The sequence below is a fragment of the Oreochromis aureus genome, linkage group 18 (genome assembly GCF_013358895.1).
Source record: "Oreochromis aureus strain Israel breed Guangdong linkage group 18, ZZ_aureus, whole genome shotgun sequence".
Classification (NCBI taxonomy): domain Eukaryota; kingdom Metazoa; phylum Chordata; class Actinopteri; order Cichliformes; family Cichlidae; genus Oreochromis; species Oreochromis aureus.
In genome coordinates this window covers 1,514,585-1,527,126 of record NC_052959.1, presented here as the reverse complement: position 1 = coordinate 1,527,126, position 12,542 = coordinate 1,514,585, and the positions used below count along the sequence as shown (strand labels likewise).

Sequence of the window (12,542 nt, the reverse complement as noted above, 5' to 3'; positions counted from 1 at the left end):
AAAACGCTGCAGGCAGACTCGGAGCAGGATTTGGCCAGCAGTTCCGACCCTGGTAGCTGCTCCAACAACGTCCCTACTCGGGCCGTGACGACGTGTGTCGGCAACGTGGACGCTGCTTCTTCCCAGAAACGGTCAAGGACAATGCCAACGCTCCCAGAACCAAGGGTGACTTGGTGATAGCCTCCTCGTCCATAGCCAGAAAAGAGGCAGATGGCGGGGGCTCCGACTCTGGAGGCGATGGAGGAATGTCCAGGGACGGTGCAAAACTCAGTATTCCCATTCGTATTCTGGTAGTCGGTGGCGGAGAAGCTGCGAGACAGCAGGGCCGCGGTGAAGCAGCAGGCACGCTGGGCAGCTGCTGCTGTGAACGGAGTTGCAGAATGGTACTGAGAAAGTCACTGTCAATCGGGGGTAGCCCCTCCCATAACCAGGGAAAGACTGACATGCATATCCACATCTGGCGTACTAACCCTTCCCATTCCTCCTTTCCGGAGCTATGCAGTCGCTAGTGATTCCACAGCCTGAATAATCTCTCTTTCCTGTGTCGCTGGGTCCAGCATGGTCAGATCCTACTGGCACAATCTGTACTGGCAGACCGTGTGGAGGGAGGAAGGGGACCCCCAAAAGCAGACACTGAGGAAGACTGTGCTAAGGTTGCAAAACAAAAGCGAGCCTTTATTTGGGCTGATACATGAACTACAAAACCAAAAAGCGACAACTAAGAACAGACTATGACTTTATAACTTTAACTATGATTCTAACTATGACTTAAACTGTGAACTAAACTATGATTTTAACTGTGACTATGACTCTAATTATGACTGTGACTGCATGGGGGGAACACAAGAGTTAAATACACAGGAGGGTAATGGAGGGAAGTGAACACACATGGGGAATCAGCTAACACAATTGACCATAATGACACCACCGGGCAAGTGTAAATGAAGCACATAGAAGATGGAAACAACACTTTTAAAATAAACAGGAAACATGACGAGACGCAGACATGCCACGAACAGCAAGAACCACACAGACATGAAACATGAACCAGGGAGACTTAGTACGGGGGAGATGAGATATAAAAGGATCTACAAAAACAAAGGAATAAAACGGCAACCTGGACATCGTAGAGATTAACTAGATAAGCTAAACTGAAACTAGAACACAAATGAAAAACAAAATACAGTGAAACTCAAAAACACTGGGTCACACGACCCAGTACTGTGACACTCTGTTGGTTTGAGATCAGCTGACTGACCTGCCTTGAGAAACTCTTTCGGTTTTGCTGTGTGATTTGGGTCATTTTTCATTTGCACTGTAACGTACTGTCTGATCAGATTTGCAGCATTTGGTTAAGTCTGAGCAGAGAATATGACTCTGTACACCTCAGAATTCAGTAGCCTGGTTCCACTGGCAGCTATACATGCCCATGCCATAACACTGCCTCCAAACTCGTTGACAGATGATGAGGTATGCTTTGGCCATTTCTCTTCCAGTCATCGGGGTTTTTTTTGAGAACTGTGTAGCTTGCAGATCAGTCTAATCTGGCCTTCCTGTTCTTGAGTGTAACCGGTGGGTCACACCATGCTGTAAACCCTTTCTATTTCCATCTGTAAAAGTGCCTCTTCATTGTAGACTCTGATATGATACACAAACCTCCTCTACGTTATTCTTGACTTGGTTAGATGCTGTGCAGAGGTTTTATTTAATGAATGGAAAATTCTGGAGTCATCCATTGTAGCTGTCTGCCATGGTCATTCAGGGTTTCTGAAGTCGCTGAGTTGGCCAGTGCATAGCTTCCCTGCATTCATGACTTGGTAAACAAGTCATAGTTTAGTATCCTATATGTGAGGTTGGAACTCACTGCAGACCAAGTCTACCTACCTACCTGCTCAGCCTGCTACCTGGCTGTGGGGGAGGTTGGTGCACCTGAGCGGAATCAGCACATCACTCCTCCCCTGCACATAAATGAACTAGGGCCTGTTGTTTTGTTGTTGCTGATTTGGATTTCAAGCTGTGAGCGGAGACCTGCAGCTGTGGTTTGTACAGCAACCGTGAATAAAGATGTCATTGAATGCTGAATCGTGGTCGTGTCCTGCCTCCTACCTGTCACACCATCCCAGTATCAATGGGCCCCAGCTGGGTTTTTAGCTAGGAACCTTCTTGCTGTAAGCCGACAGTGGTGGAGCATACCAGACCCAACCCAGCTCAGTAGATACGGTGTGCTCAGGGTGATGGCCATCCAAATCCTCAGGACAGTGTTTATGAAAATGACTAACAACATTTGTAACAACGCTGACTCACACTATACAGATAACTAAGCCTATTTCATCATTTCAACATGTTACTGCAATACATAGTTATTTTGTCCTGTTGCATGAGGTGATTCACTAGAACATGCGTATGTGACAGGAAGCGACAACCAGATGTTCTGTCAGAAAAGGGAACTAATCTGGTCATTTGCTAAGACTCCCACAATGGTAAGAAATGTTTCCATAAAAGGACAGAAGGCAGTGAGGAACAGTTTGAATCATCCATACAGTTTATTTAAAAGATATAGATGCATCACAAAAATATACATTATGTTACAATACAAGAACAGTCAATATAAAAACCATCAAATCATAAAGCAGAATACAGAAATATGCGGTAGGTGGAGAAGTAGCCAAAACGTCATCATTCAGTAGCTTTAAACTGTTGAAATGCAATCCCAGTTCCAAAAAGGGTGGACGCTGTGTCAAATCAAATAATTCATTTTGAATTTGATGGCCAGTGTCTCAGTTTAAATGTGCAATGTTTTCTGTATTGTGAATAACATATGGGTTTATGACATAACTACATATTGGCCTGGTAATAATACATGTTTCCAGTAGCATCCTGTGTGCTGGGAGTAAGAAAACACATTACTGGGTTGGTCTTTTCATTCAGCTATTTGGCTACATCCACATAACACCTACAAACGATTAATACCAACATCACTTTATCCAGCAAACACAGATAGCTGTTAGCTCGCACTTTCTTAAATATATGATCCCACTCTGCTCTGCTGCCTGAAATTTTTTTCTGACTGACCAGACAATCATTTTTTTCATTTTGGCAACACATAATCATAATTCTATAGCATAACTATGGTAGATATGTCTGTAACATAACACATGAAGTATGCATATCAAAAATAATTTCATAGCTGTTCTTGAATGTGAGTCTAATACATGTTAACCCAAATAGAACATTACTGGATGATTTCAATTAGGCACTCTTGATTTAAACAAGTGACAAACATGAAGCAGGTTTAAAACTTAATCTGACAGAGAGGCGCAACGAGTATTTTAAGTCAACTAAAGATTATTTATTATTAGGGAAAACTTTTTTTTTTTGCAAAAATTGATCATCTGTTGAGAGCCGTGTGGAGTGAAGTGAAACAAAGACTCAGAATATCAAAGTTCCACATGCATTATAATTCAAGGCAATATATTTTTAAGTAGCCTAATAATTGTATCAGTGTCTGTGGGTGTCAAATAAAAGTACACTTTAACAGTATTTCTACAATGTTTATGTTTAATAAGAGAAAAATTCGTTGCATATTAGGCTACCCATATGATTTCTTTCTAGTACTTACATATGAACACAAATCTGACAACACAAAGCAAAGATGAAACCAGCCCAAAGAGTCTTCAAAGCGGTCGCCACAGCACACTGGAAGTTTGACTGCTAATCACTTTTTGGTACCTGTTGCAGTTCAAGGTCTGGCTGCTGAGCTTGGGTTGGCAAAGACTCAGCTTTAAAATCACTCTGGGTTCTCAGCTAGCGTTGCATTAGCATGCTGTCAGAGCTGATGATTGAGCCAAAGTTGTGTTAGCAGTATAAAGAGTTTTTTCTGCCCTGGATGCAGTTTGCACTGTACTACCATGCTATTATACAAGAAAAATAAAAGTCATGTCCACATCTCCCAAAAGCTCCAGGATTTTCCTCCACTTGCACATGAACTGAAATCAGTTGTTCAAGTAGTAGGAAGAAAAAAAAAAAATGTTAGATTTTGTTTTTGTATCTGCTTGGTGCACAGATACGTCTCTTGTGACATCTGTGTGTGAAATGTGTAAAAACAAACTTGTACTTACTTAGATAACTGAAGAACCTTTGTAAGTACCAACATAATTGGAACTAATGTAATTACTGAATTTGCTACAGTAAAATGTTACATTACTGCATTACTGAAAAATTAAATGTGATTACTTTGTAACGCAACACACCGAACACTGGGCCAGACTGATTTGGTTAGATATGTGCTGCGGGGAAATGATTGTAGCAATCATCTCTGACCTTTGCCAGTTACATTGGTGACAGGTGGCCTAAAGAATGCATCAGTGAGAGACCTTACAACAATAGACCAACAAACATGTGGGTGTTTAGTACTCATATAAAGAGTGTGGTGTCCGCTGTGACGTTGTCCTGGTGCTCTGGCTATTGAAGGTAATGTGTCTCTTCAAACAAGGAATCTTCTTACCCACCAGCCTTTTGAAGTGGCTCTGGAACTTCTTTCCTAGAAAGGTGTAAAACACAGGACTAATGCAACAATACAAATAGGCTATGTTTCGGGTCACATAAAGTGCATAGTCTAAGCTTTCTGCACTAGAACACGATTCTTCAGTGGAACTGGAGATCTGTATTGCTCGAAGAAGTATGACGATATTATATGGAGTCCAGCAGGCGAAGAATGTGAAGATGATGACAAATATGAGCTTTATGGCACGGCACTTTTCTTTCATGCGGGTGGACATGATGCGTATGGTGATGCTGATGTAGCAGTACATCACCATGAACAGGGGGAGAAGAAAGAAGAGCAGAAATTGCTGGTAGTAACTGAAAAGATGCCAGCGCTTCATCGTATCATCTGAGAATCCGGACTCCTCGCACATCAGTCCGTTAACAGCATGCTTCCAGACGTTTCGAAGAACAAGCTCTTTGACACTCGCTGCAATACTGATGCACCAAACGATCACAGATGCAATGATAGCATATAGCTTTTTCCTGCTCTTGGCAGCTGCCACTGCATGCACCACTGCTAGGTATCTGTCAAATGTCATAAGTGTAAGGAAGAGGATGGAACTGTAGAAACCAATAAAGTAGGCACTGCTGACCATCTTACATAGGGCATTTCCAAACATCCACTCAGACAGATGGTACGTGGCCCAGAAAGGGAGGCTGGCGGCAAAGAGGATATTGGACAGGACCAAATTCAGGAGGAAGATGTTTGTCACTGTGCTGAGCTTCTCATACTTGTAGATGATGGCGAGGACAAGCCCGTTGCCAAGGTAACTCAAGAGGAAATTGACATAGTAGAAAACTGGGATGAATTTTGCACCAAATTCATTGACACTATTCTTGTCACAGAGCTGGACAGTTTCACTGACCACGTAGCTTTGGTCAGTCGTCTCTGTGGTGTTAAACAGATCCAAAAAGATACTATATTGGTCATCTCCATCGTCCATGGCTGCGGTTTACCCTGTGGCACAAGAAACATTAAAGACTTGTTTTAGTCTGCACAAAAAAATGCTTATAAAACACAAGTCAGAGAACCCACAGCACCCAAGCCAGAAGGAACATTTGATGAGTTTAGGCACTGCCAGACAGGGTTCTGCTAAAACATCTCAAAGGATCTCAGGAACAGCATAATATGCCATTATTCCCATACCTATATAACTAGCTATGCCACTATATTTGTACACTAATGTAAATCAGTGCACACGTAATCAATCTAATGTATGATTCCTTCGGACACATGTAAGATTCACAGTAATAATTAGTTTCTGATGGTTTTTTCATGCAGGAGCAATCGGCTCCAAACAAGTTTATTACACCTTCTCACAGGTTGATGAGATTAGCAGATTACTGCATTCTGCTTTTATCTCTATTTCACAGAGCATCCCAACTTTATGCTATATATTATCAGACACATAATTAGTTTAACAGGTACAAAAATGGCCAGGACTATTGAAGATCAATATAAGGCACTCCTTTCAAAGATAAAAGGACAGAGTAGCATTATGAAATAACTAACCCAATCAGTCTTGCATACTCCATCCTGTTGTGTTCATTTGTTTCAAAACTGAGAAGAGAAACTGCTGACTGAAACACTTAAAAAAGTCCTGATCCTCTCCACTGGTGTGTAATAGTTCTACCAAAGAAATGACTCATTTTCAGTGAAAGAGGCTCATTTACATTTGAACTTTAGAGCAGGCTGTTGTATTTGCAATTTGGCAATCTGGAATAGGCTTTATTCCAGATTGTTACATTAACCAGGCTCATCCCAACATAACGTGATTATTAAAAGTGCTCTTTTGCAAAAAACAATAAAATATTTATAAATACCTCAGATTTGTAACTTGCCACTGCAGTTTCATCAGACCTCAAACTGAAATAAAATTTCTTCCTCTGAATTTTTTCCAGATTTCATATTGATCCTAACACTTTGTCAAACACATTACTTCAATATAATCTGATGCATGTAAGAGAATACCAGACAGCGAGCTGGGAGGTAGCAGAGTTATAGTAGACTTGGACCTTGTTGGGATGTTACCCTGTAGATGGGTGTCCTGCTTGCTACATCCATGATAGAACATTCTGTATATACAAGTTATTTACGTTTAAAACATTACAGCTTTGTTAGTAGAAAAATAACTGATTTGTTTAAGTACCCACCCACCTATGCACTGTTTGATTAGAGTATCCCAGGAGGCATCATGATTAGATTCCTTTAACTTTAACCGGGTCTTTTAGTGCAAAGAGCTCTCAGAGGAAAGCCATGAAACAAAATGAGTGTGACTGGTAGTTTGAAAGCTTTGGCTTCTGGGTCAGCCACCTCTCCAAACTCTGCACCAGTTTGCTCATCCACGTCATGCTACCTGCTCATCACCAGTGTTGGGCAAGTTACTTTGAAAAAGTAATTAATTATAGTTACTAGTTACTTCTTCAAAAAAGTAACTGAGTTAGTAACTGAGTTACAAGATTCTAAAAATACTTGAAAAGTAACTATTGCGTTACTTTAAAAAAACAACAACAACACGTTTAACCCTCTGGGGTCCAGGGTATAATTGGCCATTTTTGACTACTTTTGATTTTCCCTCCACATTTCACCTTTAAAAACTATTTATTTGCCTTGTTTGGTATCATCCTTTTCAGCACAACCTCACGTGTCTGAATTTACAGTTATGTTTTTATTTTGACATACTGTGTTAACACAATTGATCTAAAATCAGACAAAAAACATAAAATCCAAGTAGAAAAAGTTATATTTTTTACTGTAACAACCACAAACATCTTTAATGAATCATATTTCATAACTTTAAATGCAAATATAAATTGTCAATTTTAAAATCCTATGCACAAGTTTTGCAAACAATAAAGTTATTTGCAGCCATTTACCTTTTACCCTTTTTTTATGACCATTTCAAACTATTTACACAACAATCAGCTGTTCTGCATTCAATAAGATGCCACACGAATTATTTGTGCCACTCCAAATATTTCTGTCCACTATAAAGGAGAACATCCCAGCCTGATACCTGCAGGTCTGACAGCAGCAGGTGTATCACTCCTGTTTCTACCTGGAGACAGCAGTCGCCTCATTGTTCTGACACACAACACAAAACTATCCACAAGACAACACATTAACTACACACTCCAAACGTCACAGCTCTCTCACATCTCAAAACTCTCTCTCTCTCTTTTTCTGCTGTCTCTCTCTCTCTCTGGCCGTCACTCCTAAAACTTCCCCTGTTCTTTTGTTGTTTTTGTTACTCTCTGCTTATGCTTATGTCTGCATAAGCAGAGCTTGCGCTTGCTAGCGCTGTCCTTAGACAGTAAACGTGGCGAAACTATTGAGGAAAAAATGCCGCGTATATCTTGTTTATCATGACTCTGGTTTTACGTGGCCTATCAGCACAATTTATAAACTGGTATATATCACCTTGTTGCTTTGTCATCTTGAAGTGGTCATGTGATTGGCTTACCACGACTACTTTATTCTTCCTCAGTCAAACAGCAGCACTCATGCGATTGTTTTGCCCCCTGAGCTCCAGGTGTTGTGCCAAAAAGTGATCGTCTGTCCGCGGGAGCGCGCACAGCTGCTTAAAGCTGTAGCGCCCAGATTACTTACGTAGTCAGCTACTTTAACTGATATAAGATGCGGTAAGCTCAACACAGCTTCAACCGTCTGTTTGTTGAAAAATGGTAACGCGACCGCACCGCATTTTCTTGTTAGTAACGGTAACGGCGTTGTAACGATAGGAGTAGTAATTAGTTAGATTACTCGTTGCTGAAAACGTTACTTGGAGCCGTTATTCCCATCACTGCTCATCACTCGGGAACAAGAACAAACACGAGACTTTGTCACAGCAACACTGCAGCTTTTTTATTGCACTAAACTGGAGCTGACTGCTTGCTAATAGTTAAAAACAGCTACACATGTAACCCACCACCCGCTATACTGCGTTTAAATCCTCTTATTTCAGTTTCGACCAACTAGGTGGGGTAGTGTGTCCGTTAATAAGCAAACACCACAACGATTCTGGCGCGTGCAGCGGACGGCGAACACACTGACGGCCATAAAACCAGCTTTTATGGTCGTGCACACACTTCTGCACTGCGGAGAGATTGTCGGGATTGTAAGTTCACACACACTCTGTTGCAAAGCACTCACACCAGCTGTTAACTTTAGTGACACAATGAAGCAAAGTGTCTCGCGCGTGGTCAGAGCCACGCCCTCTCCCAATCACGACACAAACAGGTAAAACCAACGGGATACCGTCACGGATCAGCAGAAAACTCAAACTCTGAACATTATGTCAGTTACTTTCAGAGTTACATATCATGAAATCATATGATTCACACAATCGTACTGTGTTTCTCATGAACCACCTTTGTGACGTATTATAATCTACATTACATTCAATTCACATTCACATCACATAACATTAACAGTTAATACCTTATATTACTGTTGCATTTAAGTCCATGGGAATTGTGTGTATTCCAAAATTCCAATCTGGACTACACACAAAAATATGCAAGATAAGGTGGGGGAAAGATGGTGGAACTTTGTAATCCATTTGCATTCTAAGTGCGATTAACAAATCATGTTTGGGCAGGCTTTACCCTCATGGACTTAAACAGTCAGTTTTGTTTTATTTAAAAAGTGGTAATAAAACGGAGCATGATAACTGGTAAAGGTCAGTGCTGTCCAGATCTTTAAGTTTCTCATTAGAAGAAATCTGCAAGTCTTGCACAAGTAAGTGTTCTGCGTAATGTTTCCCCTTCATTGAAATGAATAGATTTCAGTATTTTGTCATATAACCGCAGCAGGCATTAACAGAAACCATGTAGCAGCTTTGATCTTCAGACTGCAGTTCACATACCAAAAGAAAAGCGATGTGGAGTGATATGACATCTCGTTTCACTGCTGGTGCAGACCTCAGTTTAACCTGCTGTACAATGTTCAACACTGCATTCTGTTCTTATTGCAGGGAGTTTACATTAAAACATCGGTACGGTTTTACTTTTATTATTAAGAATCGTTAAAGGTTGATTTAAAGTCAAAAGTGTAATAAAAGGGTTATATGCCATGAGTTACAGTACTGTGCAAAAGTCTTAAGCCAGCCCTTATTTATTTAAATGTTGCTTTCAAAGAGCCATGGTTTGAAATTGTTTTTAAAAAGCGTTCATCAGCAATGACGTCCAAGCTTTCTGAAGATCTTTCAGAGTTTACTCACTGGACATCGGACGCCTTTTCACTCACTGTCAGTTGACGCTTTGTGCATTGCTATTTTCACGGGAAAGTTTACACTGAGCGATGAATCACTCACACATAAAAAGACACCAGATATGAACCAGCGCTCCGTCTACACATAACAGACCATTCAAAAAAACAATTTGAAATTGTATCTTTAAGCAATTTGTTACTAGTAACCTGTTGCAAAAACACTTAATTTATGCCCATTACTTTAATTAAGTAAAAACAATAAACAGAAGCATTTTGATGTGTATAATAAAGTGTCTTTGAGCAAACCTTGTTAGTCCCAAAGAGCTATTAGCTAAAAACTGGATATATAAATAATCTATTACAATGTTAACTCATAAATCAGCTAATACCTGCACAAGCATGCTTACTGTAATCTTGAGTGCTATCATTGTTAAAGGAGCATTATCATTATCAGTGTATATTATTTTGATCAGTTGTTTTAGTTTTGGAAACAGATGTTTCCATAACACAAGTTCCCATGGAAACATCTGTTTCCACAACAGTTGCCTATTTATTCATAAATAGTTATAAACAATAAGCAATATAATAAGAAAACAACAACAAAAAAGTGTGTGTGTTGAAATACACATCATCATAAAATGTTAATGATACTTTTATTTTTTCACACAGACAAAACTATATGTAGTAACTGGACCTATTACATTAGCAGTTCAGTTTGTAAGCATGAATCAGGTTACTGTGACTATTAATATCAAAACTACTTGTAAAATTGTGGTTTTGAGTTTTAAGTACAGCCCTCTGCTTTGTTTGACATGATTAAGAAAACCCCTTCATCTTCCCTCTGCATTTATTCTACATCTCATTCTCCAGCTTTGAATATTTAGAGTTAATAAAGAAGTTTTAGTTACATATAAATATTACACCTATTTTTGAAAAAAATAAAATCCTTGATTTTAATGTCTTAAAGGCAATCAAACTCACCGTGGAGAGAGTGCAAAATGGACAACAAGGAACCCAAGAATGCTGAGCCACTGGAAGATTCACGGCAACTGAATTTGTCAGTGATCAGCGAGTGTTTAAAGGGGATGTCTCAGAGCAGACCTGCAGAGTGTAGAGTGTGAGCAGAAAAAGGGTGGAATCCAGCAGTCTCCAAATAATCTGATTCACTTTTAAAGAGACAAAGAAAAGACTAATGCAAACAACTATTTTTTTCTTTAGACTTCAGTTGTGACTGTATTTATATTGGCTTTAAACACTTCCGGTAAACATGGCAAAATAGCACATACAAAATAATTGATATGTGTGGAAAATTTTGTAATTATCTCTACATCTTAAAGCACGGTTTTAACCTTTAAAAAACTGCCCTAAAGCATTATAGCTAATAAGGAAAATGTTGGGTTGCAAAGGTGTAAAACTTCTGTGTAATAATGATAGTTGATCATATCTGATACCACTTCCTTTCTTCTTCCTCTTTGCACACATATTTCAGTTTTGCTTCTCTTTCCAATAATAGGAAAGAGAAGTTAAAGGTAACTTCAGTCAGAAGATTGCTGCCACTTTGGAAAGAGTAATATACAAACTACATGAGAGATCTGAAACTAATGCAAGTTGTTGTTTTATTAGGACATTGTGTGGGGATAAAAGAACCCATGTGACAGGGACAGTCGTGTGTCTATAAAGATGGATAAAGTTTTCCAATATCCTCGACAGTTTTCTGAGCAGGTGGAGAATTCACATCTACATCTACAATTATATAAATATAATTATATAATTATAATACAACAGAACTATAAACTCCAGTTTGACGCCACATCAGACAAAACACATGGGCCGAGAGGAAGCTTAAGAAAGCTGTTGGTGAAATGATTCAGATTTACACCCCCCCCCCCAAACCCCAAACACACACACACACAACACACACACACACACTTAACAAGAACATATGTGCTTCTTTCCTGGAACTAGAAAAAAAAGAAAAGGTGTGAAACAGCTGCTAATTTGCTTGAACAATCATTTCTTTTCATACCTGATATCTGTCCCTGAAGCAACACCACCCTTCAGACTGTCTGCAGAAAAATGGACGAATCAAAGTGTTGTTAAATAAAACTAAATAAAACTGATGTTGAAAAAGATATTGTTTATATTTATAAAATGATTATGACTTCACTAACTGCTGAGACACATATCTTTCTTTAATTTCAGTTGTTTCAATATTATACGTGAAACAATTTAACTATTGGGTAATGTTTAGTACAGAGTCCCAAAGCTTGATTCTGCTCATCTGGATATTTTCAGTGTTTCGTCAACATTGTCAGGTGACGTCTTCAGTCTGAGCTGACTGCAGGTTTCCAACCTTATAAACAGGACATTTGCACAATGACTGAAACCAGCACCACTGAATGAACAATTATTATTATTATTATTAATAATAATAGTAGTAATACTAAAAAGGCCCACTGATCAATGTCCATGAGTCCCATTCACAGAGAGTTGGGGAATGGCTGCAATCACAGCATTGTAAGATGGTGACAGATGTACCCTTAGGCCCCCTCCTCCATTCAGAGATGGTCTTTCCCTTTTCACGTAAATGTCCTCCTTGACTCGGCGCTCAAACCAGCGTTCCTCCCTGTCCAGGATGTGTACATCCTCATCATTGAAAGTGTCCACTGGCCTGTAGGTGTAAATAGACTGCAGAGTCCTGGCCTGACGAGGTGGCTCTGCTGTGTTGTGTCATCTTCTTAGTCAGAACTTGTTTAGTTTCCACGATGTATAAATCCTGCCAATC

General features: G+C 39.6%; 1 protein-coding gene across 1 annotated transcript; it reads right to left on the bottom strand.

The window, feature by feature from the left end:
• Positions 1-2,519: 2,519 nt before the first annotated feature.
• Positions 2,520-10,905, bottom strand: ccr12a (chemokine (C-C motif) receptor 12a). Its single transcript, XM_031747543.2, has 2 exons — positions 10,739-10,905; positions 2,520-5,503 (listed from the first exon to the last, which is right to left on the bottom strand). Exon 2 carries the CDS (start codon positions 5,487-5,489, stop codon positions 4,407-4,409), a length of 1,083 nt encoding a protein of 360 aa, XP_031603403.1. The 5' UTR covers positions 5,490-5,503; positions 10,739-10,905; the 3' UTR covers positions 2,520-4,406.
• Between the last annotated feature and the right edge of the window lie 1,637 nt (positions 10,906-12,542).

Coding starts and splice junctions, on each gene's coding strand:
- ccr12a (XM_031747543.2), bottom strand. CDS start 5,489: ATGGACGATGGAGATGACCAATATAGTATCTTTTTGGATCTGTTTAAC.